General features: G+C 45.5%; 1 protein-coding gene across 1 annotated transcript in view; it reads left to right on the top strand.

Annotated features, from left to right (window-relative positions):
- KLHL6 (kelch like family member 6) overlaps positions 1 to 27,416 on the top strand; it is a 64,621-nt gene that overhangs the window by 967 nt on the left and 36,238 nt on the right. Inside the window, exon 2 of the mRNA XM_024244814.3 lies at positions 26,677 to 26,842. Coding sequence (XP_024100582.2) covers positions 26,677 to 26,842 — 166 coding nt within the window. The remainder of the gene's footprint in view (positions 1 to 26,676; positions 26,843 to 27,416) is intronic.

The raw sequence follows: 27,416 nt of genomic DNA, 5'->3' as shown, positions 1-27,416 counted from the left end.
CCCCCTTGGTCTGACTAATATGTTGGAAACATAATGTTGTCTTTGTTAATCAACAGACATAGAGAAAAAGGATGTGGCCCCTCTTCTGGAGTTATCAAATGACTTGTTACAAATTGGGGGCTTCTTTATGTGTAGGCAGTGTGGGGAAAGGGAAAGCAGTTACAAAGATGCTTTAGATGGGAGAGGCTTCTAGTTACAATAAACTGGTGATCTCATAGTGGGAAGACCTGAAGTCAGGAGACTTGGTTCCTTCTGGACAGTGAAACTTTAGGCAAGTCACAAAGTGCTCTGAATGTCTGTTTCATCATCTGTAAGGTGAGCACAGTGATGATCACCTTTCAGGAATGTCATAATTAAACAAGAGCGTGAAAAGGGTCTTACACAGCATCTAGCATATAGTAAGTAGATGCTCAATATATCTTTCTTGGAATTCTTTTTCTGATTCTGCTTGATTCAGCTAAGGATGACTTATTGAGTGTTTCCCATGAGCACATCCCTGGGGTAGGAATTTTATAGTGCCGGGAACCCAGTGAATACATCTGATCCAGTGTTCTCCATATCAGCATGGACATGGGGGAACCAGCCTGCAAGGGCAATGTGGATAATGAAGAAAGTATTTGGGAACTTGAAAAGAAATACCCTTAGAATTCTTCTTAATGAGATTGTTCTTAACTCTTGATTCTGGCTGAGGAAATTGAAAACGATTAACCTATGAAAGTATTATGGAAAGTGTTTTCTTTCTTTCTTTCTTTTTTTGAGGTGCTTGGGGGGAAACGTTTCTTTGTAATTCATAGAGCAGGATCAGCAGGTTGCTGTGGGACTCATTAGGTCTCCTGTGTCGATAAGACAAGGGGATATCTGGGTTTGAGGGAAGCAGTGGCTGCTGTGCGCCAGACAGACATAGTTATCTGATTTTATTTTTGTAACAGCATGATGAAGGTGGCTGATATCTCCTTTCACAGATGAGGAAATGAAAACTCAGCATTATATATCTGGTCATTGCTGGAGCAGGGACTGGGTATGTTCTAGAAATCCTTGTTACTGCAATGCAAGCTGCCACTAGGTTTGGGACTTCATTCCACGGGAAGTGTGTAAAATGTAAAGTGTAAACACAGCCATCAAAATGGGTTGATATAAACACATCACTTTCTCCACCAACCTTGATCACATGCTTTCACATTGACTGCAGCCCCTCTCAGGAGTGAGTAAAGTCAGGTTAGCTCAATGCCCTGGGGATGCACATTTAGGTTTATCCTTTTGTATCCCTTGCTATCATAAAATGCGTACCTGGAAGCAGTTTTGTTAGTGGGTCGGCCTGGCTGTGTGCCCTCAAGTTGATCACTGGTCTTCTCTGGTCCTTGGGTTTCTCATCCTAAATGGGAATTTGGGCTTTGGTCCTTCCAGCCCTGCTGATCTAGGATACTTAGGGAAAGTCTCTGCCGGTCATCAGAGGAGGCAATGGCAATGAGAAGCTGGAGAACGTGAGGGTGAAGGCATCTGACTGTGTATACAGAGCCTCTCCCAAAACTGCCTCGTCATGAGAGGAAATTCCTTCAATTCTTCTCTTCAGAGAAGTGACTTTTGCTTCTTCTCTTGGGATTTCCAACATGACTTTCCTTCTACAATGAATACTGTCCTGGAGACAGGATTCTTTTTTCCGGTGCTACTATTCATATCAACTCCTGTTTGTGGAGCGCTTACTGTGGGCCAGGCCCCGTAGCTTCTGTATCACATACTCTAGTCCACCCTCACAGCAACCTGACAAGGCAGGGAGTCCTATCCCCAGCCTACCGACGATGAGCCAAAGTCCAGAGTGTCACAGCAAATAAAAAGTAGCCAAGCTGGGATTTAGACCTAGGGCTGACGTTAAATCTGACATGGTCTCACTTTGTGTCTCACTCGCTCACTTTGTGTCTAAGGTTTTGAAAGGGGTTCTTCGTATGCTCAGGTTTAGGGAGGTCAGAGAGTCTCTCTGTCTGAGAGGCTTTCTTTTTTTTTTTGTTTTGAGACGGAGTCTCACTCTGTCGCCCAGGCTGGAGTGCAGTGGCACAATCTCTGCTCACTGCAAACTCCGCCTCCTGGGTTCACGCCATTCTCCTGCCTCAGCCTCCCGAGTAGCTGGGACTACAGGCATCTGCCACCACGCCTGGCTAATTTTTTGTATTTTTGGTAGAGACGGGGTTTCACAGTGTTAGCCAGGATGGTCTCCATCTCCTGACCTCGAGATCCACCCGCCTCGGCCTCTCAAAGTGCTGGGATTACAGGTGTGAGCCACCGCGCCCGACCAGCCTGGGAGGCTTTCAACACAGCTCTCTGTGTTTTGGAGGGCCTGGAGGCTGGTTGTAAAATTATGTCATTTTTTTCCTTTATTCATTGAGAAAATAAATACTTTCCACTAAGGGACTGACAATAGTTTATTAAACAGTCCCCTATGGACAGACATTCAGACTATTTCTAATCCACATTTTGCTATTACAAACAATGTTGTAATGAATAAGCTGAAACATGAGTTTTTTTCATATGCATTTCTTGAAGGGGGTTTGCTGAGTCAAATACATCTGCAGTCTTAGCGGTTATTGCAACTTCTCTTTCATTGGGGTTGAATCATGTTGCATTCCCCACGGCATCACCAAAAGAGGGTGTCATCCAACCGTTGAATTTTTACCAATCTGATAAATGAGAAAGAATATCTCAATTTAGCTTTAATTTGCATTTTTCTTATTTTTAATAAGATCAAACATCTCTTCATATGTTTAAGGGACATCTGCAGTTCTTTTTTTGTTGAACTGTCTCTTCACTGCCTTTCTGTTTTTCATGTATTTTTTTAAATTAAATTTTATTTTTTATTAAAGATATGAAAATAGTAAACAAAGCGTTAAATAGTATTTAAAGGCTTATAATGAAAAAACAAAAATTCCTATTTCCTCCTCCACCCTGTCTCATGCACCAAAAGCTACCATTTTCAACTTCTATTTGTGTCTTCTGGCACTAGCTCTATATTTCTGCAAAATACACTTACACTGCTCTTTCTTGATTTTTCAGTGTTAGACATCATTTACTGATTTCAAATAAGGATTTAGTATCTCCACCTAACCTCTTACCATATGCTTTCCTTCCCTGTAATCTTTCAACATAATGTTATCACAACAAGAGTTTACATTATTATGTTCACGAAAAACTTGTTCTCTGTTGAGCCAAATTACTCAATGATCACGTTTCTTTTCTTGTAAACCTTTTGTCTTTCCTGAAGTTATTAATTCACTCATTTTTTCATTTGCTTTGTTTTGGGGTGTCTTTTGCTCACAGCCTCACAAAAATCTTTCATATGGTCCAATGCCTCAAAGAATCTACCAGTTCCATTTCCTCAGAATCTTCCTGCCTTGCATCATCTTACACATGTTCCCTGGATTTGCAGGCTGGCTGGGATTCACCTGCTTCTCCATCATTCCCTGAGACTGTCTGCTATGTTGAATGGAGCCTTCTCCCTTCAACCCCTATCTTTCTCTTCCCTGGTTTACCTTCTTACCCTGAGAAGCACATTCTCCAATAACTTCCTAAGAAAGAGTGCATGGGAAGTAATATATTTTTTTTTTTTTCTGAGACAGTCTTGCTCTGTTGCCCAGGCTGGAGTGCAGTGGCACTATCTCTGCTCATTGCAAGCTCTGCCTCCTGGGTTCACGCCATTCTCCTGCCTCAGCCTCCCGAGTAGCTGGGACTACAGGTGCCTGCCACCACGCCCAGCTAATTTTTTTTCGTATTCTTAGTAGAGACAGGATTTCACCATGTTAGCCAGGATGGTCTCAATCTCCTGACCTCGTGATCCATCCATCTGGGCCTCCCAAAGTGCTGGGATTACAGGCATGAGCCACTGCGCCCAGCCCATGGGAAGTAAATTTTTAAGGCCTTGCATGTATTTTTGTTTTGTTTTGAGACAGGGTCTCAGTCTGTTGCCCAGGCTGGAGTGTAGCAGCTTGATCATGGCTCACTGCAGCCTCCCTGGGCTCAAGCAATTCTTCCACCTCAGCCCCCCAAGTAGCTGGGACCACAGGCACGTACCACCATGCCCGGCTAATTTTTGTATTTTTTTAGTAGAGATAGGGTTTCACCATGTTGGCCAGGCTGGTCTGGAACTCCTGACCTCAGGTGATCCACCCACCTCGGCCTCCCAAATTGCTGGGATTACAGCTGTGAGCCACCCACCATGCCCAGCCTTTCTTTGATTTTAAATAACATTTTGATATTTCACAATGATGTACCTTGGAAGGGTGTGTGCGTGTGTGTGTGTGTGTGTGTGTGTGTATGTGTGTTTTACTCCAACCATTATGCTATGCATTTGATGAATCCTTTTAATCTGGAAAGTCACATCCTTTAGTCTTGAACATTTCCTCATATTACTGCCTGGTAATTACATGGTTACTGTTTTCCTTGTTTTCTATTTCTGGATCACTTATTCAGTAGATGTGGGCTTCTAGAACAGTCTCTAGCTTTCTCATCTTCTCTCTCCTGTTGTCCATCCTCTTATCTTTCTGTTTTACTTTCTGGAAGATTTTTCTCAATTTTATCTTCCAACCTGTTGAGAATCTCAGTTTTTAACTTCCAAGACTTTTTTCTTATTTTATTTATGAAGCTTCCTTTTTATAACATCCTGTTCTTGTTTTGTGTAGGTCATATTTTCACTTAATCTCTTTGAGGTTTATATTTTTAAAAAAACCACTCTTCTGTTTTTGTTTGTTTTTTACTGTTTGTTTCCACTGTATTTTTCTCTTTGTTTTTGTCTCTTTTATTCTATTTTATGTATTTATTTATTTATTTCCTAGAGACAAGATCTCCCTATGTTGCCCAGATAGTTTCAAACTCCTGGGCTCAAGGAATCCTCCTGACCTGGCCTCCCAAAGTGCTAGGATTACAGGCATGAGCCACAACACCTGGCCTCTGTCTTTTATTTTAGAGGCTATACTTAAATATCTGGTAGTCTTTAGATATCTATTCATATTTAAGAGTCAAGCACTAACATGGTGAAACCCCATCTCTACTAAAAATACAAAAAATTAGCCAGGCATGGTGGCTCGTGCCTGTAGTCCCAGCTACTCGGGAGGCTGAAGCAGGAGAATCGCTTGAATCTGGGAGGCGGAGGTTGCAGTGAGCTAAGATCATGCCACTGCACTCCAGCCTGGGCAACAGAGCAAGACTCAGGTGTCCCAACCTGACGAGTGCCATTCAAGTTGGATTTACCCATGAAATAAGTTACGAAAAAATTTACATTTATCAGCACTTTGGGAATTTTGGAACTACCGACAAGGGATTATAGATATATAATGCTGAAATATTCACTATCATGTTGGTCCTGATCCACAATATTGGAAAATATTAAAAGTGGAAAATATAGGGCCTGACCCTGGTGTTACAATCGTTGTCTTCACTTGAGTTCTCAAGTCTACCCACTGTGGCAGCAGCAATCCTCAACGCATTTGCTATTAGCCAGATTTTTAATACAGACCTACATGGCCTTAGCTCATTCTTGTTTTTCTTGGCACTTATCCTCTTTTTTTAAATTTGTTTAAATTTTACTTTAAGTTCCGAGATACATGTGCAGAATGTGCAGGTTTGTTACATAGGTATACATGTGCCATGGTGGTTTGCTGCACCTATCAACCCATCATCTAGGTTTTAAGCCCCGAACGCATTAGGTATTTGTCCTAATGCTCTCCCTTCCCTTGTCCCCCACCCCCTGACGGGCCACGGTGTGTGTTGTTCCCCTCCCTGTGTCCACGTGTTCTCATTGTTCAACTCCCACTTATGAGTGAGAACATGCGGCGTTTGGTTTTCTGTTCCTGTGTTAGTTTGCTGAGAATGATGGTTTCCAGCTTCATCCATGTCCCTGCAAAGGACATGAACTCATTCCTTTTTATGGCTGCACAGTATTCCATGGTGTATATGTTCTTGGCACTTATTCTATCACCTAGACTTTCTGACTCTTTTCTGACATCTTACCCCATTATGGAGACAAAGCTCAGGATTACAACATCTACATGTGGCTTAAGAGTAGTCTCTTGCCCCACTTTTCTGCCATGCAGTAATTGCTTAATATGTAATAATGATTAACAAGTGCATAGATTGTGCTCACAATACCCTTCCCATTCCTGGCCTCATGCCTGATTTTTGTAGCTGGTGGGCAAAGTCCTCTCAAAATAGCCTCAAGGAACCAGACCTAGAGACTGGGGTACAAGACAGGAGTGAGACAGGAATCCAGACAAGGACTCCAGGCAGCAGCATCAACAAAGGAGACTGCTGTTGACTCAGCCTCAGCCTGGAAGCTTTTCTATGCATGTAGGAGGGGCCAGACACGGCATAGAAAAGCCTGATAACCCCTCCCCTTATCACTAGGACTCCCCTCCCTCTGCCAACCCTGGGAATGACAGCAGGGCTGCCCTCACAGGTCACTGTCACTTATAGAGTGTGCCATATTTTGCAGTGAGCTGGGCTTCCCAAATGGTGAGAACCAGTTTCTGGTTCTAGCCACAGTGATGTCCCATATATTTTCAGAGCGCACTGTCTTTTCACCTTGCACACCCTGACCCTGATTCCTTGTTTCTTTTTTAACCCTTTGATCCAGACTGATGTCCTAAGGCATGCTGTGTCGTCGCTGCTATGAGGGTCTGTCAGCTCAGCCCCCAGACATAAACTGGAAAGAATGTTCCAACAGTATCCTGCCTGTGCATGTGTGTATGAGCACAAGGAGGCTCTGATTTTTACGTTTCCTCCTCATTTTCAGCTTATGTAGCCTACACTAGCAAAAGAGTCTTGGGGAGCTGAGGGGTCATAGGAAATGACCTGGTAGCCACATTTCTGTTCTCTATGAAGAGGCCTGTCTTCAGTTTAGACATCATGGGGAAACCACCCTTCCCATCAAAGTGAGCTCCCCCTAGGATGAAATGGACACCATGCTATCTACTTGATATTATGAAGATTGAATGAAATAAAAAGAATCCAACAAAGTGCCTGAAAGAATGTTGGCCGTCCATATTCCAAACTGAGAAAAAATGCTTAATACAAAGATTACCACATCACGTATAAAAACAAAATACTGGAAGCAACCTAAATGTCCACAGTGAGAGAATGATTTTCATATTATGCCTCTGTTGAAACTGGTAGCAATATAATAAATAGTCATTATGAAAAGTATGGAGCACCATAGGAAAAATATTATAATGAAAAGAGGGGGCAAAGCAAGATGCAAAATTGCATGTAAACTGTGGAAAGATATGCATGTGAGAAAAGGTAGACAAATAACACCAAAATGAAAACTGTTAACATTATCAGAAAGCCCCATAATCCCTTACTCAAAAATCTGGGAGCCAGATGTGCTTTGCCATTCAGAATTCTTCGGATATTAGCATATCTTAAATATTATATAGCACCTCCAGCACTCTTTAATGAATTAGTACTTCAGCAGTGAGTATACGAATAGTTGTCCTAAGTGGAATAAATACGGACTCTGAGGTCGGGCATGGTGGCTTACTCCTGTAATCCCAGCACTCTGGGAGGCTGAGGCTGGTGGATCACCTGAGGTCAGGAGTTCAGGACCAGCCTGGCCAACATGGTGAAACACCGTCTCTACTAAAAAATATAAAAATTAGCCAGGAGTGGTGGCGTGTGCCTGTAGTCCCAGCTACTCAGGAGGCTGAGGCAGGAGAATCGATTGAACCCAGGAGGCGGAGGTTGCAGAGAGCTGCGATAATGCCACTGCATTCCAACCTGGACGACAGAGGGAGAGATTCCGTCAAAAAAAAAAAAAAAAAAAAAAAAAAAAGACTTATGGCACTGGGGTTTCAGTCCGGACTCTGCCACTTGTTGGCTGTGTAAATCCTAGAGGAATTGCTTGGCTTCTCTGAGGCTCAACACCTATGTCTACAATAGAGCGAGGCTAACAATTTACGTCTACCGATCCCAGCAAGTTGTGAAATGCAAATAGTAAAATGGATTCATTTATTAATTTATTTGCCCCAACACTTTATGTGTGGTAATAAGTCAGATTTCTTGGTTCTGAGAAACAGAAATCAACTCTGGCTTATTCGAGAAGAGGAATTTATGTAAATGACAGTAGGAACTCATAAAATCCCCACAGAAGTTTGGAGAACCAAACCCAGAAGACAAACAGGTGCAAGGGAGGCTAGACAGGGGCCAGGACCGCAGCCCGAAGCTACCCAGGACTCCTGTGGGGAGGACTTCCCTGCTGCTGTACAATGCTGGGGCCACAGCTGCACAGCTGCAGCCACTGGCGCTGCTGTCAGTGCTGTCTCTGGAAGCTGGAGGCTGCTGCTGCTTGTCCTGCCTCCACCCAAGCAGGCTTTCCTCCGTCCGGGCTTCTTGATATCAAAGGCTTCCAATTCAAAACTATTTGCTAGGCCTGCAATATGTGCAGAATAGATGTTAAAGTATCATGAAAACTACACAGTTATGAAGGGATTCCATGACCCTTGTCACATAGGCATCAGAGATATGGATCCTCAGACCCAAATAGGCAAGAAGGTAATTATTAGCACGTTCACTCCTCTGCTCCCTGCAAAACTGTGAGGAGCCCTGGATACACTTGTAGGGATGTGTGGCATGAAGGCAACATCCATCATGGGTGGACTAAAAGCAGGTTGAAAATGCAAGCCATGTGAAGGCAGTGGCTACCTTATTCTTCTGCTCGATGCCATTGCAATGGCTGACACTCAGCAGACATCCTGTAAATGCGTGAAGGGAACGAACACTTGGATCTTCCTCCTGCAGGTCCAGTCACTGATTACGTAGCATCCTGGCCAGAGCAGGAAGTCCTCACAGAGTTGGGTGGGAAGCTATTGGGCAACTTTAGAAAAGGGAAAGATGATAAAATGTAGCCATCACACGAAAAATGGGAAGGAATAGGTCCAAAATCCAAAATGCCTCAGAATATTATGGATTGAACCGGTCGCTCATGTGACTACCTGCATATAGATGTGCCATGCATACAATGTGACTCTTGCAGTTCTTTTGTTTTTTTTGCACTGGCAGTGGGGAGAGGGGTTCTGCACCAGGGCAGAAGTGCCATCAGGTCCTTTGATTTTTCAAGGAAGTGTCATCTCTGTCACCCCTACCCATGATGTCTAAACTGAAAACAGGCCTCTTCACAGAGAGATCCACAGCATGTGGATATTATTTCAGTCAAGATTAGAAAATCTATTCTCCAATTTTAAATAATCTTCCATGCAGCTCCCAACCAAAACACAACAGAGAAATATTTTCATCATTCATAGCTCAAGTTGTGAGCTTTATCCCTGCATCAAACCCATGGATATGCAACTGTCCCTCCATGAAAATGTTTTTTCAGGACAAGGTTCTAACATGGAAAACAGCAAACAGACCACGAGAAGAGCTGGTCACATGCAGAGAGCCTTTGTGTTTTTGGTAAAACTGCCATGAGCGCAACGTCCATTTGCGCTGCTTCATGTTCCTTTACTGGTGAGCATTTTTTGGTTTCGAGGGATAGGAAATCAAGTCAATCAGCTTAGGCAAAGAGAAAGGTATTTGGTCACATTATCAAATCATAGGAAGGGCTGGGATGCAGCAGAGCCCAGGGAGAAGAGGAGCCAGGCCCTTTCATGCAGCCCGCGTGCTCTTTCTCCACCCATCACTTGGCTTCTCTCTCAGGTTGGATTTCTCAGGCTGACTTCTGCCACACGGTTGGGGGTTTGCCTATTGGCTGCTTTGAGACTCCCAGCCTTGGCTCTGGAGGGAAAATAAGGGACTTTCTCTAACCTGCGGCTTGAAAAAATCCCTGGGAAAGACTCTGATTGGCTCAGCCCCATTCAGTTACCCAATCCTAGGCCAATCACTGTGCCAGAGAGGTGGGGCACAATGATCAGCCCAGCCTAGGTTAGGAGTCCACCCTTGGCTAAAGAGCTGTGCGCGCGCGCGCGTGTATGTGTGTGTGTGTGTGTGTGTGTGTGTGTGTGTGTGTGTGTGTGTTTGAGAGAGAGAGAGAGACAGAAGACAGGCGGAGAGGCCTGTAGTGACGTGAGAGCTCCCGCCTGAACCACAGGATTTGAGTGGGGCCTGGATGGGGAGAAGAGCATTTCCCGATATGGAGAGATGCTGGACAAAAGGAAGAATAAAGTCCGCTAAAGAGACACAACAAACACTGCTTTATTTTCTTATTAGCCAATTTGTCCCACTTTTGCCTTTGCTGTGACGGTCAGGAAGCTCTGTGGATTAACTTTCCTGAGCCTTGGTTTCAGAGATATATTCTCCTTCGACTTTAATTTCTTAATTCTTGTATTCTTATTTTTACTATTACTGTTTTGTGTTTTATGATACCTCTGCTTCTTTTTTAAAAGCCTTCTTAAATTCTTTTGGTGAGGCCATCTCCACATAAAGATAAGTCTCCTTTGCTGTGAAAGAGTATCACTTACGCAACCTACATGTCCTCTGCCAGCTGTAAAGGCTAGCATTGTTTTACTGTATTTAACTTCTATGGAAAACGTTAAGGCCACAATAATTACAAGAGTGCTGATACTGCTATGGCTTTTTTTTTTTTTTTTTTTTTGAGATTGAGTTTTGCTCTTGTCGCCCAGGCTGGAGTGCAGTGACCTAATCTCAGCTCACGGCAAACTCTACCTCCCAGGTTCAAGAGATTCTTCTGCCTCAGCCACCCGAGTAGCTGGGACTACAGGCGTGTGCCACTATGCCCGGCTAATTTTGTATTTTTAGTAGAGATGGGGTTTCACCATGTTGGCCAGGCTGGTCTCGAACTCCTGATCTCAGGTGATCCACCTGCCTCGGCCTCCCAAACTGCTGGTATTACAGGCATGAGCCACCACACCCGGTCTTGTGCTATGGCTTTAAAACACAATCAAACCAAGACTAACAGGTTGCATCATAGCCCTTTCTGAAGAGATGCTCTGGGATCTATAATAAATAATAGACACTCAGCAGGTTTGCATATAATGATTCAGGTCGAGGGTCAAGTAAGACCTTATTGGATTGAAGAGATCATGTGTCTTGTAGAGTAAGCTCAGGTTTATGGAGGGCTGAGTATCAAGGGCGTTTTGGTGTTGGGGGAATTATGGGAGAGGCAGAGGTCCAGTGGATAACTCCTGGAAGGTGGAATTTTATTGTATTATTGTGTATAGCAAACACAACACAAAAAAATAGGACAGAAGAGAACAGAGATTAGGGAAAGTTAGGAAAGTGTCAGGTGACTAGCAGTGTCTTTAAAACTCAGGATAGCAGGCTGGGTTGGCAGATGATGTCTGTCTCATTAGCAGGTAGGCCTCAAAATGGAGGGGGAGAGAATTCTTAGTAACTGCTATGAAAATCCTCACTCCTCCCATGTTCCTCCAGTGTACCACCGATGATTAGCAGGCCTTCAGTTAAGGAACACTGCATAGTATTCTCTCTCTCTCTCTCTTTTTTTTTTGAAATGGAGTCTCGCTCTGTCGCCCAGGCTGGAGTGCAGTGGTGCGATCTCGGCTCACTGCAACCTCCATCTTCCGGGTTCGAGCTATTCTCCTGCCTCAGCCTCCAGAGTAGCTGGGATTACAGGTCACCACACCAAGATAGTTTTTGTATTATTAGTAGAGACGGGGTTTCACCATGTTGGCCAGGCTGGTCTTGAACTCCTGACCTCAGGTGAGCTGCCCACCTCGGCCTCCCAAAGTGCTGGGATTGCAGGCTTGAGCCACCACGCCTGGCCAGTATTATCTCTCTTAATGTGCAAATACCTGGAGGGGAAGGAATGCAAAATGTTAAACTTTCAGAACTACAGTGCTGAGTGGACTTAGTGAATTTCCATCCATCCGTCCATCCATCCATCCATCCATCCATCCATCCATGTATCCATCCATTTGACACAAATTCATTAAGTGCCTACTCTGTGGCAGGCACAGAGTTTACAAAGATGAATAAATTATGGTTCCTGCTTGACCTGGAAATCATAATCTAGTTAGGACAGAGAGATAAGTAAATTGATGTTTACTGTACAGGGTGATAAGTGCTATGATGCAGCTCTGCACAGGGGTTATGGTGGAGCTTGGCACAGGGGCTGTGAGAGGTTTGCTACATGGGAGCTATAGGAGCTTACAGAAGGGCATTAAATCAGACTGAAGAAAGAGCAGGCTGGGAAGGCTTCCTGGCAGAGGTGATATCTGAACGGAGTTTTGAAGGATGAGTAGGCATTGGCCAGAAGGGGCCGGAGGGGAGAAAGGAGAAGATAGGAGCATTCCAGGTAAAGAGAAACACGTCTGGGAAGGTGCCACGCAGTGTAACCACAGGTAGAAGAGTAGGTTGAAATAAAGGACATGCATAGGCCAATAAGGCTGAGAGACAGGCACGGTCAGACCGGGAAAGGTTTTGTTGGGTGAAGCTGAGGAGTTTGAAACGTGACTCATAGATAGTGGGAAGCCATGGAAGAGTCTTTAAGCAGGAAAGAGATGTGATCCAAGATGTCCCTTAAAATAATCCTTTGCACTGTGGGTATGGAGGTTCCCATCAATCTAGGCAGACCCTTAGGTAAGTTGCAAGAAATTTCAGTGACAGGAGATGAGGTTTGGAATTAAGGTATAGGCAGTGTGGTTGGGGAGAAGGCCTCCAGCAACATTCACAGTCCTCTCTGTGGGCCTGCAGGGCAGCCAGACCACAGAGAGCATGAGGGAGAGGCAGTACTGCCCAGCAGGGAAGGGTAGGGGGAAGTGAGGTTAGGAGGGCTGGAACACAAAGCGAACTGACTCCAGTCTTTGGTGAGGGCCAGCTCTGATCCTCAAGATTGGAAAGAGAAAGAGAAAGTGGTCTGACCTTATCAACCCTTCGCCTGCCCAGGCTATCCCATTTTAGAGCAAAGCTCATAAACAAAACATCTCAAGTTCTGAACTTGCAATTCTTGAACACCTTGGAGATACAGCCACAGCTATTATTAAAATATGTTCCCCTCTCTTATCCACATCTCTGATAGAGACCACTGCTGGCTTTTAGGGTGCCTTCCTTTGTTTTTTTTGTTTGTTTGTTTTTGTTGTTTTGTGTTTTTTAGAGTCTTGCTATGTTGGCCAGGCTGGACTTGAACTCGTGGCCCCAAGTGAGCCTCCTGCCTTGGCTTCCCAAGTAGCTGGGACTACAGGCATGTGCCACCACACCCAGCTCCTTCCTTTGAATGTAAATAAGTTATCTGGGGGACCAGTTAGAAATGGGGGCCCCTTTCTGGGGGTTGCAATCCACATTAGTGCACAAGGCTTGGCAGGTGTAGGGGGCGCTGGATTTTAGCTCAAGTCAAGCCTGGCCTGTGCCCTCCTGCGTGTAGCCCAACTGTGGCAGCTCGTCCTTCACGTCTAGATTCATAACTGCTTCCCATCCCCAGCTGGAGGAGCTCCTGTCTTCTGTCCCTTTCCCTCTGGATTCTGTATCATGAAAGCCCAAGGGACAGGCCTGGCAGTCCAGATTCCTCTGTGGCAGCTGGCGGAGGGAGCAGCCTAGAACGCACATAGGATCATCTTTGCCTGTCACAAGGGATAACTTTTATGACTGGAGGAGCCTTAGCATTTGAATACCTTGGGGTAAAGACTGGGGCCAGTGCCAGCTTGCAAGTTTCTAAGTGGTTAGAACCAGGGAAGGCTCAGAAAAAATCTTTAAGCAGAGGCTGATCCCTAACTTCTGGACAATGACATGGTCACAGGGAAGCCACAGAGTCCTGGAGGTGGGAGTGGAAAGTGGTAAAAGAGGGTCATGTGGAGCCTCCGGGCAATAGCCTGGTCGGGATGTGGTGGTGGATGGCGAGCGCAAATGCGGACCCTGCTCCAGGCCCAGAGGGGAAGTGAGAATCTGAGCCGACCTCGTTGGGTTGTGAGGGAAGTGGGGTTTTGTTAGGGGAAGCCAGGTTTCATCTTCAGGAAGGAGGTGGAAGATGTGTAAAAGCAAAAGCAAACAAAGGTAAAGAATAATCACCATGTTTTGTAAGTTAAACTCTCAGGTAGGAGAGCTTAGGGTAATCATCAATGGGACCTGGTGTGGTGGCGTGTGCCTGCAGTCTCAGCTACTTCAGAGGCTGAGGTGGGAGGATTGCTTGAGGCCAGAAGATTGAGGCCAGCCTGGGCAACAGAGAGATCTTGTCTCAAAACAAACAAACAAACAAAAACGGGCCTGGAGTTCCAATTCAGAGAATCGCTAGGGTTTCTTTTGTCCAATTGTATCACTCCGCCCTGCGAGTGACAGATATTCAGCTCAAACTGGTCCAAGCATAAAGGGAAAAAAATAATTTACTTGCTCATGGAATTAAAAAAACGTCTGGGGTAATGGTTTCAGGTATAGTTGGGTCCTTGTGCCCAAATTAATGTTACCATGACTCATTTTCTCTCTCCTTCTTAGTTCCGATTTCTTCTGTGTGGGTTTCTCTCTCAGGGAATGTCCTCACACATGAGGACAAGCAGGTAGCCAGCCTCTCCAAACTTTCATGTCCACCAGCTCAGCAATTCTAGTGCGAAGAGACAGCTTCTCTTTCTCAGTAATTCCAAAGAAAGTTCTGGAATCGGCTCCAATTGAATTGGCTTCTTCCTATTCCCATCCCTGAAGCAATCATTGTGGCTTGGGCTTGGACGGTGGGGTGGTTCTCAATGGAAGATCTGGGTACTCCTACTAAAAGAGACAGGAGTAAGTTGGGCAGACGAAACAAAAACTGTCCATTGTATCTTTGTGACTGTATCGTCACTAAAGCCTGACCACAAGTATTTGTTGTAATTGATGTTCTATCTTGTCTGATCTTGCGGACAGAACAAGCCCTTCTTTCTGTCATAAACTTGAATGGCAGAATTTCATGGCAGGCTGAGGCATCAGCAATGGTCTGGTGGGACTTAGAGGGGTTCTGCCTCTCTAGGAACATGGCTAGAGTTTTCATCTCCACAGGGACCGTGGGCAGTGTCCTTGAGGAGTGGTGAACTAGGGCAAGAAGCTTGGCAGAAGGGAGTTTTTTTTTTTGAGATGGAATCTCACACTGTCTCCCAGGCTGGAGTGCAGTGGTGCGACCTTGGCTCACTGCAACCTCTGCCTCCTGGGTTCAAGCAATTCTCCTGCCTCAGCCTCCCGAGAAGCTGAGATTACAGGCACCCGCCATCACACCCGGCTAATTTTTTGTATTTTTAGTAGAAACGGGGTTTCACTATGTTGGCCAGGCTGGTCTTGAACTCCTGACCTCGTGATCTGCCCGCCTCAGCATCCCAAAGTGCTGGGATTACAGGCTTGGGCCAGCCCACAGAAGGGAGTTATTCTGAAGCCTGCTGATGCTTAGAGTCAGATCGGGGCAGCTGTAGGCTTCCAGCTCCTCTGCAAACGGAATGGGATTGCCACCTGATTCAGGAGGCAGCCGTAGGCCTCATGGAATTCTAGGAAGTCTGTGTCTCAGAAGATGAAAGGTAGGATCCATAGTGAGGGAGGACTTTCCAGAAACATATCTTCCCTAGCACTATGGCCAATTGTTTCCACGACCTTGATCCATGTTCAGTCTCCTTCTCAGGAGGAGGCCTGTGTTAAGAAGTAGGGGTGACCTCTTTCTAGGGCAGAGGTTCTCAAAGTTTGTTTTGCAAAGGAATTATGAGTTGGAGCCAGGGACACCTAATTAAATACATACCTCCAGCCCTACTGCTAGAGATTTGGCTTCAGTAAGTCTAAGGTAGGTTGGGTACAGGATTCTGCATTCTGAATAAGCATCCCAAGGTTCTGATGCAGCTGGTTCAGGGAACACACTTTGAGATCCACCTCTTGAGGCTGGAGTATCTGAGGCCAAGGATGTAAGCAGGACTCCAGTATTGAGACAGGATCCATATGATAAAACTTAGGGAACAGCTTGAGCTCAGAAACAGGGCAGAGCTGAATGTTTACGTGCTTCCCTTGGTTAGTATTGGCTCAGGTGTTGGTGCCTTGAACTAAGAGGTGCTGGGGACCATAGAGAGAGATGCCATGTCATGCTAGGTCACACTTGCATCTGCTGACTCCCTGCTTTCTTTGCAATGGAACCCCCTTTGATTGACTTCACTGTGTTTATATCCAATAATCCTTTCTTAACAATAGTGTTCATTGTGTAGTACATGCTGACTAGTTTAAAAAACTTTTAAACAGATTGTATACATATGGACATTGTATTCTTAAGTAGAATTTAACTCATTTTGCAACTAATGTTAAAGCCACCCCCACACAGAATATCTCAGTGAAACAGGGGAGTTCATTCCTGGTATAAACGGGGAATGGCGAAGAAATAAGAGGAAGGACAGAACAGGGGGCAGACAGGTGGAGCCGGTATAGGAGTGAGATAGTGGGAGTGACAGGGGTGGGTATTTGTTTATAGGGTTAGAATTAGGGTTACAGGAGGCAGGGAGTTCAGAGGTGTGGAGTTCTAGGGAAGGGGTCAGCTATAAAGGAGTTGGGCTGGGTGAAATATTCTGAGTTGGTGAAGTTTGGGAACTACAGGAGCTTGTAGAGCTCATTGAAGTAGTGCAGGTACGTTGAATGTTCGAGTGTCCTCTTCAAGCTCTAGGCCCTGGACTCGGGAGTGTGATAGGAGTTGCCTAGTGGCGGTGGAGGGTCTCATCCTCCAGGGATGTTTGATAATTCTTGGAGGTACAGATTCCTGTCAAAAGCAAGTGCAAAGGGACTAGGAAGGACAAGTTGGTTGATTCATTCATTCATTCACTCACTTTCTCTATGGACCATCCCTACTTGGCGGTGGCACTGCTCTGGCCCCTAGATACAGTGCTGAGCATGGCACACCCTCATTCAGCCGGCATTCTAGTGGGGTGACAATACTTAACAAATAGATAGGTAATCTAATTTCAGGATGTGCAGAGCTATGAAGAAAAATAAAGGAAGTGAAGAGGTGAGGGAGTGGCGATTTTAGATTGGGGGAGTGTCGGGGAAAGCCTCTCTGAGAAGGCGATGTTTGGCAGAGACCTGAGGTGAGGAAGCCTGGTGGAGAATGCAGAGGCGTGTGGCCAGGCAGTGTTTGCGGCATGGCCCAACTTCATGCTGGGAGATTCTTGCACCTGTGGATATTTTCATGACTGTTGTGGGAGATAAGCTTGCTGGGTCAGGCTCTATTTTGGGGTGGGCACTGACTCACCGCCCAAGTGTTAGGCAACTGGTATGCTGCTGTGAGATTGTTTCTGCTGTAAAATAAGGATCCTCCTAGCTACCTCTGTTTTACAACAATCTCATGAGAATCGGTCAATGTCTTTCTGGAAAGTGTTTTTACACAATATCTTGCAAGTATGCCACGGGATAAGTTGTCAGCCACCAACTCAGCTGTGTTCTCAGGGAGCAAATTTTGGGCTGGTCCACTGAGCACTGACACTGAGTTGATCCCCCCCAAAAGGCCTTGAACTCCTGCTGATTTTCTTGGTTTTCGTGCACTGCTGAGCTCCTGATTTAGAGCCTGAAGCCCTAGGTTCTGGTCCCTGTTCTATTGCTGACAACCCACGGGGACCAAACTTTGCCCGAGTGTGTCCATGGATCTCCCAGGGGAGCAGCAGGAGGCCTGGGAGTTTAGTCTATGAGGAATATGCAGATTTCCCCTTAGTTTCATCTTATCCATGTTCACCATGGTGGCCATGGCCAGGGTAGTGTATTTAAGTGGCATAAAATTCATGAAAATATTTCAAAGGGAGCACAGAAATGCTGGGCCTTGGGGAGTCAAAGCTGGTTAAAAAGAGCCCTGGAGGGAAGGACACTGTCTTGAGGGCACTTTCTTTCTCTCCCACGAACTGAGCTGAGATGTTTAGGCCGATTTGTGCACAGCGCTAGCCCTATGCTTGCTCTGGATGGATGGTCGACAGCAATGCAGCAAGTCAGACACGCAGTTACCTGATACACACCCGGCCAAATGCTGAAGAGATAAGGGTTGTGAGTCAGTGTGATGCTTGGTCCACTTACCCCTAAGTGTCTCCCACCAACCTCCCAAGATTCCTCTGATCTGGTCCAAAATACTTTCCCTGATTGAGTGCTGATGAGGTGCCAGGTATCGTGCTAACGCCTTGGTGTACTTCATCTTGCTGATTCTTCTGTGAAGCTCACTGAGGTGGGGACTATTATTATACCATTCTACAGATGAGGAAGCTGAGGTTCACTCACTTGCACTAAGTCACACAATGAGTGAGCATCAGAGCTCAGACTAGACACCAGTCCCTCCTCTGCCTGCCAACAGCCAGGTGGCTGCTCTTTTTCTCCTGCCCTCCCCAGGCTCCCGGAAGTCCCTTTGCTTGTGCACCTGCAAACTCACACATACACAAAGCCAGATGTGCTGGAGAATTTACCTACTCCTGGATGGCCTGTAACCAAAGATAGTCAGTGTGGCCAGAGAGTATCACGGCCCTTGCCTCCTGGTGGGACAATTCAGAAGTGTCTTTCCCAGAGGTCCCTGCAGGATCAGGCTGAAGCCACTTTCTGCATGACTTTTGTCTTGCTGGGCTTCCTCCCCCGCCTTGTCTTGCCCCCCTGCTCCCTTACGTCACTAGCAGAGGGGGTCTGCTTCCAGGGAATCCAGATGCCGAGTCAGGCATGGGCTGAGCTGGGGCAGCATGTTATTAAGTGACTGTGATTCCAAACAAGAATTTGGGGCCAGGCACAGTGGCTGATGCCTGTAATCCCAGCACTTTGGGAGGCTGACGGGGGCGGATTGTGAGGTCAGGAGATCAAGACCATCCTGGCTAACATGGTGAAACCCCATCTCTACTAAAAATACAAAAAATTAGCCGGGCATGGTGGCGGGCGCCTGTAGTCCCAGCTACTCAGAGGCTGAGGCAGGAGAATGGCGTGAACCCGGGAGGCGGAGCTTGCAGTGAGCCGAGATCGCACCACTGCACTCCAGCCTGGGCAACAGAGCGAGACTCCGTCTCAAAAAGAATTCGGAAGCCGTGGCTAGCAGTGACAGCCCAATTAAGAGTCCAGATGACCCTAGAGAGCCCAATATGTCACATGGGAAACACATTGACTTCATTTAGGAGCTCCTCGGAGTGCAAAGCATTAACTTAGACCATTGGAACATCCCTCCTTTAGACTTGATTATACAGATTCAACCAAATTAACCTCTCACTAATCTTCAAGTCGCAGTCTGGGTGAAATCACATTTCTAAATGTCATGTTGGTGGGTCTCTAGAGATGTGTTGCCTCAGTTATATGAAGCTTATTTATAAGACCCCATAATTAGTGCCCACCCTGTCCTGCTGAATTTCCTGTTTCCCATATATTTATTTATATGACATTCATGAGGGTGAAATTTACTTTGCCTCCTGAGATGACTGTAGGTCTGGGTGACCCCAACACCTGACTTCAGGACTGATGGCAAGAGCTGCACTGTCTAATATGGCAGCTACTAGCCACATGTGGCTGTTGGGCATTTGAATTGTGCCTAGTCTGCACTGAGATGCTTTAAGTATAAAATATGCATGAGGCCGGGCATGTTGGCTCACGCCTGTAATCCCAGCACTTTGGGAGGCTGAGGCGGGCAGATCACAAGGTCAGGAGTTTGAGACCAGCCTGACCGACATAGTAAAACCCCGTCTCTACTAAAAATACAAAAATTAGCCAGTCGTGGTGGCATGCGCCTGTAGTCCCGGCTACTCAAGAGGCTGAGGCAGGAGAATCACTTGAATCCGGGAGGCTGAGGCTGCAGTAAGCTGATATTGCGCCACTGCGCTCCAGCCTGGGCAACAGAGAGAGACTCTGTCTCAAAATAAATAAATAAATAAATAAATAAATAAATATATGAAGACACAGTATGAGAAAAAGAATGTAAGTTATCACATTAGTAATTTAAAATATTTCTTACATGTTGAAATGATATTTCAGATATATTTTGGGTTAAATAAGATATGTTATTAAAGGTGACTTTTACCTTTTTCTTTTTACTTTTTAAAAATGGGGGCCGGGCATGGTGGGGCTCATGCCTGTAATCCCTCACTTTGGGAGACCAAGGTGGGTGGATCGCCTGAGCCCAGGAGTTTGAGACCAGCCTGGGCAACATGGTGAAACCCCATCTCTACAAACATTGCAAAATTAGCCAGACATGGTGGTTCATGCCTCTAGTCAAAGCCACTTTGGAGGCTGAGACAGGAGGATCACTTGAGCCCTGGAGATGGAGAATGCAATGAGCTGTGATCGTGCCACTGCACTCCAGCCTGGGCAACAGAGTGAGACTCTGTCTCAAAAAACACAAACAAACAAAAAATGTGGTGACTAGAATTGTAAAATGCTGTAGATGACTCACATTACATTTCTATTGGGCAGCCTTGCTCTAGACATTCCAACAAAGGGAGGCTTAGAGAGTGATCTTCCAACTCCTCCAGGGAAGATATGCTGAGCTGAGAAGAAATTATAGGCTGTCTCTGAGAGCAGATTCTTTATAAAATCAGGAGGCAGCGAGGCAAGCCCTATATGACATTACTTTTAAAGGCTGGTGATTATGGTTCTGCAGACAGCTCTGTGCTGCTGGCCCAGAGGGTTTGTGGCTGAGGAAACTGGTCTGTAAATTGGTCACCTGCTCTGATATCATCACGGCTCCCCCACCTCTGGGCGGGGATTTCTTCACTTTACAGAGGCCCCGGAATTCACCTTCGCTCTTTCTTTCTTGTTACCATATTCTTGTGAGGAGAAAGAGGCCAGATGAGGGAAAAGAGAAGAGGGGAGGGAAGGAAAGCATAGGAAGATTACCATTGATTAAAACAACAAGGACAGAGGGGGAAGGACGGAGGGGGAAGGACAGAGCGGGGACGCTCTCCTTGGCTAAAACAAAAGGTCCAAAAAGTCAGCAAGTCAAGTGTCTAGTGATTTTCTGTATCTCTGTCTCCCTCTCTCTCTCTGGAGGTCTTTTGACTTTTGAATGTTTCTGGGAAGCCATAAACAGTTACCTTTGTTTTGCAGATTAGGAAAAGGGGTAAAGAAACGGATGAGTGGCCAGGCACGGAGACTCAAGCCTGTAATCTTGGCAATTTGGGAGGCTGAGGAAGGAGGATCTCTTGAGCCCCAGAGATCTGGGCAACAGAGTGAGACCTTGTCTCTACAAAAATTAAAAAAAAAAAAAATAGTTGGGTATGGGTGCCTATAGTCCTAGCTACTGGGGAGCCTGAGGGAGGAGGGTCACTTGAGGCCAGGAAAAGAAGAAAGAGAAAGAAATAAAGAAAAGAAGAAAGGAAGAAAGGACGAAAGGAAGAAAGAAAGAAAGAAAAAGAGAAAGAAAGAAAAAGTAAAAGAAAGAAAGAAAAAAGAAAGAGAAAGAAAGGAAGAAAAAGGGAGAGAAAGAAGAAAGAAAGAGGGAAGGAAGGAAGAAAGAAAGAACTGATGATTGATTTCCAGAGATAAATAGGAGGTGTGGGGTAGAGAGGAGGGGCAGGAGTTAGAGGTGTAATCCCCTCCGTGTTGAGTTGGAAGTCCGAGCGTTTGGAATTACATCACCAGAGCTCCACCCAGGGCCTTTGCATTTCAATGACTTGGCTGGGAAATAACGGCTCCCTAACCTGTTCGTGTGTCTGTAGCTTAGAAAGTCCAGTGACTAATGTTTGGAGATGTTCCCTAGCGGTGTGGCTACTGCCTCAATTAGTACATTTTCTGAGAAAAGGCTTTTACATTGTCACAAGCCTCCCAGCTCTTTTTGGGTTCATTTGATACTTGACTCTAGTGGCACCCATCACCTGAAAACAAAAGTGAGAACACAACTGCTTAAAATGTTCTCTTTGAGTCCTGCCTTTGCTCATCAACCTTCAATGGCTCACCACTGCTCACTGAGTGAAAACTTAACTCCCTAACCTGCCTTCCGTGCCCTCCACAAGCAGGATCCAGGTTATCTTTCCAGACCATCATTTCATCCCTATCTCTCATATCCCCTGAGCTCCAACTGAATCACATGTCTGCTAGTTTCTCTACATGCCTCATGCCCTTGCATCTTTATGGCTTTACTCACTGTGCTTGTTACCTAGAAATCCTATCCATAATCTTCACATTTCAGAATTTTCCTTCTCTATAAGTAACCATGCTTGGCCTCCACAGCACTTTGTAGGTCTCTTATGGCCCCTTGTAGACTGTTATTTGGGAATCAATGCCCTTGCTAGTTTGTGAACTATAAGGGTCTGGGGTGGATACAGACTGCTGGTATTAGTCAGCTTGGGCTGCCATAACAAAATACCATGGACTATGTGGCTTAAACGACAGAAATTTTTATTTCATCACACTTCTATAGAGTCTGGAAGTCTAGCATCAAGTTGCTAGCATGATCTGGTTTCTGGTGAGGGCTCCCTTCCTGGCTTGCAGATGGCCACCTTCTCACTGTGTCCTCACATGACCTTTTCTTGGTGTGTAAGCAGGAGTGGTGGAGTGGGTGTGGAATCTCTCTTTCTGTTCTTATAAGGACACGAATCCTATCAAATTGAGATCCACCCTTATGATCTCATTTCACTTTAATTACCTCCTAAAAATCTTATCTCCTAATACATTCACATTAGGGGTTAGAGTTTCAACATATGAATTTTGTGGTGGACACAATTCACTCCATGACATTCCATACTTGGTCCCCAAGTTCACGTCCTTCTTATACGCAAAATACATTCGTTACATCCCAACAGCTTCCCAAGCCTTAATTTATTCCAGCATCAACTCTGAAGTCCGGATTATTGTCTGAATATCATCTAAATCACATATGGGTGAGACTTGAAGTACAATTCATCCTAAAGCAAAATTCCTCACCAGCTGTGAACCTGTGGAACAAGACAAGATGTATGCTTCCAAAATATAATAATGGGACAACTGTGGGATAGACATTTCCATTCCAAAAGGGAGAAATATGAAAGATGGGGCTGGGCGTGGTGGCTCACACCTGTAATCCCAGCATTTTGGGAGGCAGAGGCAGGCGGATCACAAGGTCAGGAGATCGAGACCATCCTGGCTAACACGGTGAAACCCCGTCTCTACTAAAAATACAAAAAATTAGCTGGGCGTGGTGGCGGGCACCTGTAGTTCCAGCTACTTGGGAGGCTGGAGGAGAATGGCGTGAACCCGGGAGGCGGAGCTTGCAGTGAGCCGAGATTGCGCCACTGCACTCCAGCCTGGGAGACAGAGTGAGACTCCGTCTAAAAAAAACAAACAAACAAACAAAAACAAAAAAAGAACAGAAAGAAGGAAGAAGTGATGTGTCCCAAGAAAGTCCAAAATCTAGCGAGATAAATTCCATTAGATTTCAAGGCTTCAGAATAATCGTTTTTGGTTTGATTGTCTTCCCTTCTGGCCCACTGAGGTGGCAGTGTCACCTCCATGGCTGTAGGTGTGAGTCCTCCCAACAACCCCTCCCCCGACTCCCAGGTGTCTGATGGAGGCTGTCTGGCTTCTTGAACCAAGGCAGTGGCCCTGATTATCTCTGAATCACCCTTAGGGTAATTTTTCCCTCTTCTGGAAGAATAGTGCGGGATGGGCACAGTGTCTCACGCCTGTAATCCCAGTACTTTGGGAGGCCGAGGTGGGTGGATCACCTGACGTCAGGAGTTTGAGACCAGCCTGGCCAGCATGGCAAAACCCCATCTCTACTAAAAATACAAAAATCAGCCAGGCGTGGTGGCGAGTGCCTATAATCCCAGCTACTCCAGAGGCTAAGGCAGGAGAATCACTTGAACTTGGGAGGCAGAGGTTGCAGTGAGCCGAGATGGCGCCACTGTACTCCAGCCTAGGTGACAGAGTGAGACTCTGTCTCAAAAAAACAAAACAAAACAAAACAACTAGTGCATGTTCACAGCCGAGTACCTCATTGTTTTTTACCGTCAAATCCAAGAAGTCTGACAGCCTTCCTTCAATTGTCTTGTCTCTTCCCCTTCAGTTCAAACAGTGTTTCTTTCTGTTCCTATAATTCCATAAGCATTTTATTAAATGATAGTCCAGCCACATTTTTGGTGTTCTCTTCAGAACATGCTTCCTCATTTTTCTCAGAATGAGTAGGCTGAGAATTTTCCAACTCTTTAATTTTTGGTTCCCTTTTGCCTAAACATTCTTTTTCTAATTCACCCCTCTCCCCTTGCGTTTTACTACATGCAGTAGGAGGAACAAAGCTGCTTCTTCCAGGCTTTGCTCAGAAGTATCCGCAGCTAAGTATCCAATTTCATTGTTGGTGCTGGAGAACAGAAGGTCCACCTCTTGCAAAACAGCAGAACACAGTTTAGTCCAATCTTTGCCACTTTATAACGAGGATCACTTTCCCTCCGGTTTCCAATACATGTTCCTCATTTCCATTGGAGACTTCACCAGAATGATCTTTAATGCCCATATTTCTGCCAACATTCTATTCGTGGCAATCTAGACTTTTTCTAGCTTTCACCTCAAAACTCCTTTAACCTCCACTCACTACTCAGTTCCAAAGCTGTTTTCACATTTTTTCAGTATTTGTGACAGCAGCAACCCACTTCTCAGTACCAAAATGTGCCTTATTCAGCTTGGGTTGCCATAACAAAACACCATCGACTGGATGGATTAACCAACATACATGTATTTTCTCACAATTCTGGATGCTGAAAGTCCGAGATTAGAGTGCTAGCATGGGTGGCCTCTGGTGAAGTCTCCTTCCTGGCTTGCAGATGGCCACCTTCTCGCTGAGTCCTCACATGAGGCAGCACGCGCAAGAGAATTCTGGTCTCTGTTCCTCTTCTTATAAGAACATCAATCCTATCCGATTAGGACCTCAGCCCTGTGACCTCATTTTTCTTAATTACCTCCTAAAATCCCTGTTTCCAAATAGAGTCACATTGGGGGTTAGAGTTTCCTTTCTTTTTCTTTTTTTTTTTTTTTTGAGATGGGGTCTTGCCCTGTTGCCCAAACTGGAGTGCAGTGGCACAGTCTCAGCTCACTGTAACCTCCGCCTCCCAGGTTCAAGCAATTAGCCATGACTGGTTAGTTTTTGTATTGTTGTAGAGATGGAGTTTCGCTATGTTGGCCAGACTGGTCTTGAACTCCTGACTTCAAGTGATGCACCTGCCTTGGCCTCCCAAAGTGCTGGGATTACAAGCATGAGCCCCCATGCCCAGCCCCTCACCTACTTTTAATTCATGCACTCTTGCTATATTTTAGGTACCATTTAAGTTTCCAGAGTTCCAGAAATCTTTTCAGAGCATGGTTAAGTTACATGCATCTTAAAAATAAATAAAATTGCTCACACATTCCCTGGGAAGGACCAACAGTTTAAATGTCAAAGTCCAAGAAGTACAATAAATTCACGTATGAGCCTGGCATGGGGTAAAAAAAAAAAATCTCTAAATCTCTCCTTTTTAAACTTTTACTTTAAGTTCAGGGGTATATGTAGGTTTGTTATATAGGTAAACTTATGTCATGGGGAGTTGTTGTACAGATGATTTCATCACCCAGGTGTTAAGCCTAGTACCCATTAGGTATTTTCCTGATCCTCTCCCTCTTCCCACCCGCCACCCCCCGATAGGCCTCAGTGTGTGTTGTTCCCCTCTATGTGTCTATGTGCTCTCATCATTTAGCTCCTACTTATAAGTAAGAACATGAGATATTTGGTTTTCTGTTCTTGTGTTAGTTTGCTAAGGATAATGGCCCCCAGCTCCTTCCATGTCCCTGCAAAGGACATGATCTTGTTCTTTTTTATGGCTGCATAGTTTTCCATGGTGTTTATGTACCACATTTTCTTTATCCAGTCTACCACTGGTGGGCATTTGGGTTGATTCTATGTCTTTGCTGTTGTGAATGGTGCTGCAGTGAACGTACACGGGTTGATTCTATGTCTTTGCTGTTGTGAATGGTGCTGCAGTGAACGTACACGGGTTGATTCTATGTCTTTGCTGTTGTGAATGGTGCTGCAGTGAACGTACACATATGTATGGTAGAATGATTTATAGTCCTTTGGGTCCTAATCCTTACAATAAACTTTAAAAATAGCTATTAAAATCCCCATTTCAGATGAGAAAACAGAAGGTCATGGAGATTAAATAACCTGTCCAACTCCTGGGTTGGTGGAGCTGGTGTTCAAATCCTGGTCCATCCAATGCTATGATAAAACCTACATCCTTTCTCTCCTCTTCCCCTGCTGCCAAGATGGCGGCTAAATATCTGGAAGTCCAGTCCTGGGGAGGGAGCAGGAAAGGCAGAATCCAGAGGCGAGACAGAGGCCTGAAATGAGGGCATTCAAGGCTCCAGCTGCATCTGGGAATCTGCGGACATTGGGTTCAGCTGCGGGGGTGAGAGGCGGCTACAGGAGCCACCTGCACTTCTAACAGGTATCTGGGCCTCAGCTGGCCAGGCCAGAATGTGGCGCCAGGCTCCAGGCCATACGAGAGCTAGTGTGAGAGTCAGATGCCCTGTTTGGGTGCTGGGGGGAAGAGAAAAGATGAAGCTTGGGGATTCCACAATGCCCTCAGATGAATCTCCTGCACTTTGAGCCAATAAAAGCCAATAAAATAGATCTGGGACTGACTTTGGGGATCACAATCGGGCATGGAGGAGCAGGGCAGTTCAGTTCAGCTCGGTAAGTATTGATGAAATGTCTAGTGCATAGGGGGTGCTGGAGAACAGAGAGCCACCAGCCCAGGACCTGACCTTGGGAAACCCCCTGTTCCGTGAGGGCCAATGAGTCTGAAAGGGGATCTCCTTAGGCCTGGAACCGAGGGTCCTGGTATGATTGACATTCACATATTTCTCTTCCAGGGCCATGTTTTGCAACGATTTAAAGGAAAAGTATGAGAAAAGGATCATTATTAAAGGGGTTGATGCTGAGACCATGCACACTCTCCTGGACTACACATACACCAGCAAGGCGCTGATCACCAAGCAGAATGTCCAGCGGGTCCTGGAGGCTGCTAACCTCTTCCAGGTGTGTGAACAAACTGGCTTAGTGCTCTTCTTTGAAGCAGGTGAATGCAGTAATTCTCCAGAGGCCAGACCTGGTCTAGCTCCCAAGCCTGTACCTGGGACATGGACACACACACACACACGCACACACACACACACACACCCCTAGCTGGGTTTGTGCTTACTTGAAAGTTAGAAGATGCTCTTTTGGAAAATTTCTGAGAGGGAGTGAGATAGGGCATTGACTCCTTAGTAAGATGAAGCCAGGGGAGCTTTGTGCCTAGAACCTACGCATGGATCCTGACTCCAAGAACAATAAGTACAACTTGCAGAAGCTTAATTGGAGCCAGTGGCTCTTCTGTAGTTTGAGGTTACTGATGTCTCCTGGTTTCATCCAGGGTGGTGTTTATGTTTCTGTTTTCTGTTCTCCTTTCAGTTTTGGGTGGCTTTTCAAAAGAGCTATAAAAACTTTTTAAATAGTAAAGACTATAATCTTTTGTAGTGTATGTTTCAGACATTTTCCTACTAGTCACTTGAATCATCATTTTAAAATATAGCTTTTTTAACGTACAAAAGTTTGAAACTAGTATTTAGTC

The sequence above is a fragment of the Pongo abelii genome, chromosome 2, assembly GCF_028885655.2.
Source record: "Pongo abelii isolate AG06213 chromosome 2, NHGRI_mPonAbe1-v2.0_pri, whole genome shotgun sequence".
NCBI classification, from domain to species: domain Eukaryota; kingdom Metazoa; phylum Chordata; class Mammalia; order Primates; family Hominidae; genus Pongo; species Pongo abelii.
Note: the sequence above shows the minus strand (reverse complement) of the source record. Positions and strands in the feature narration are given on the sequence as shown.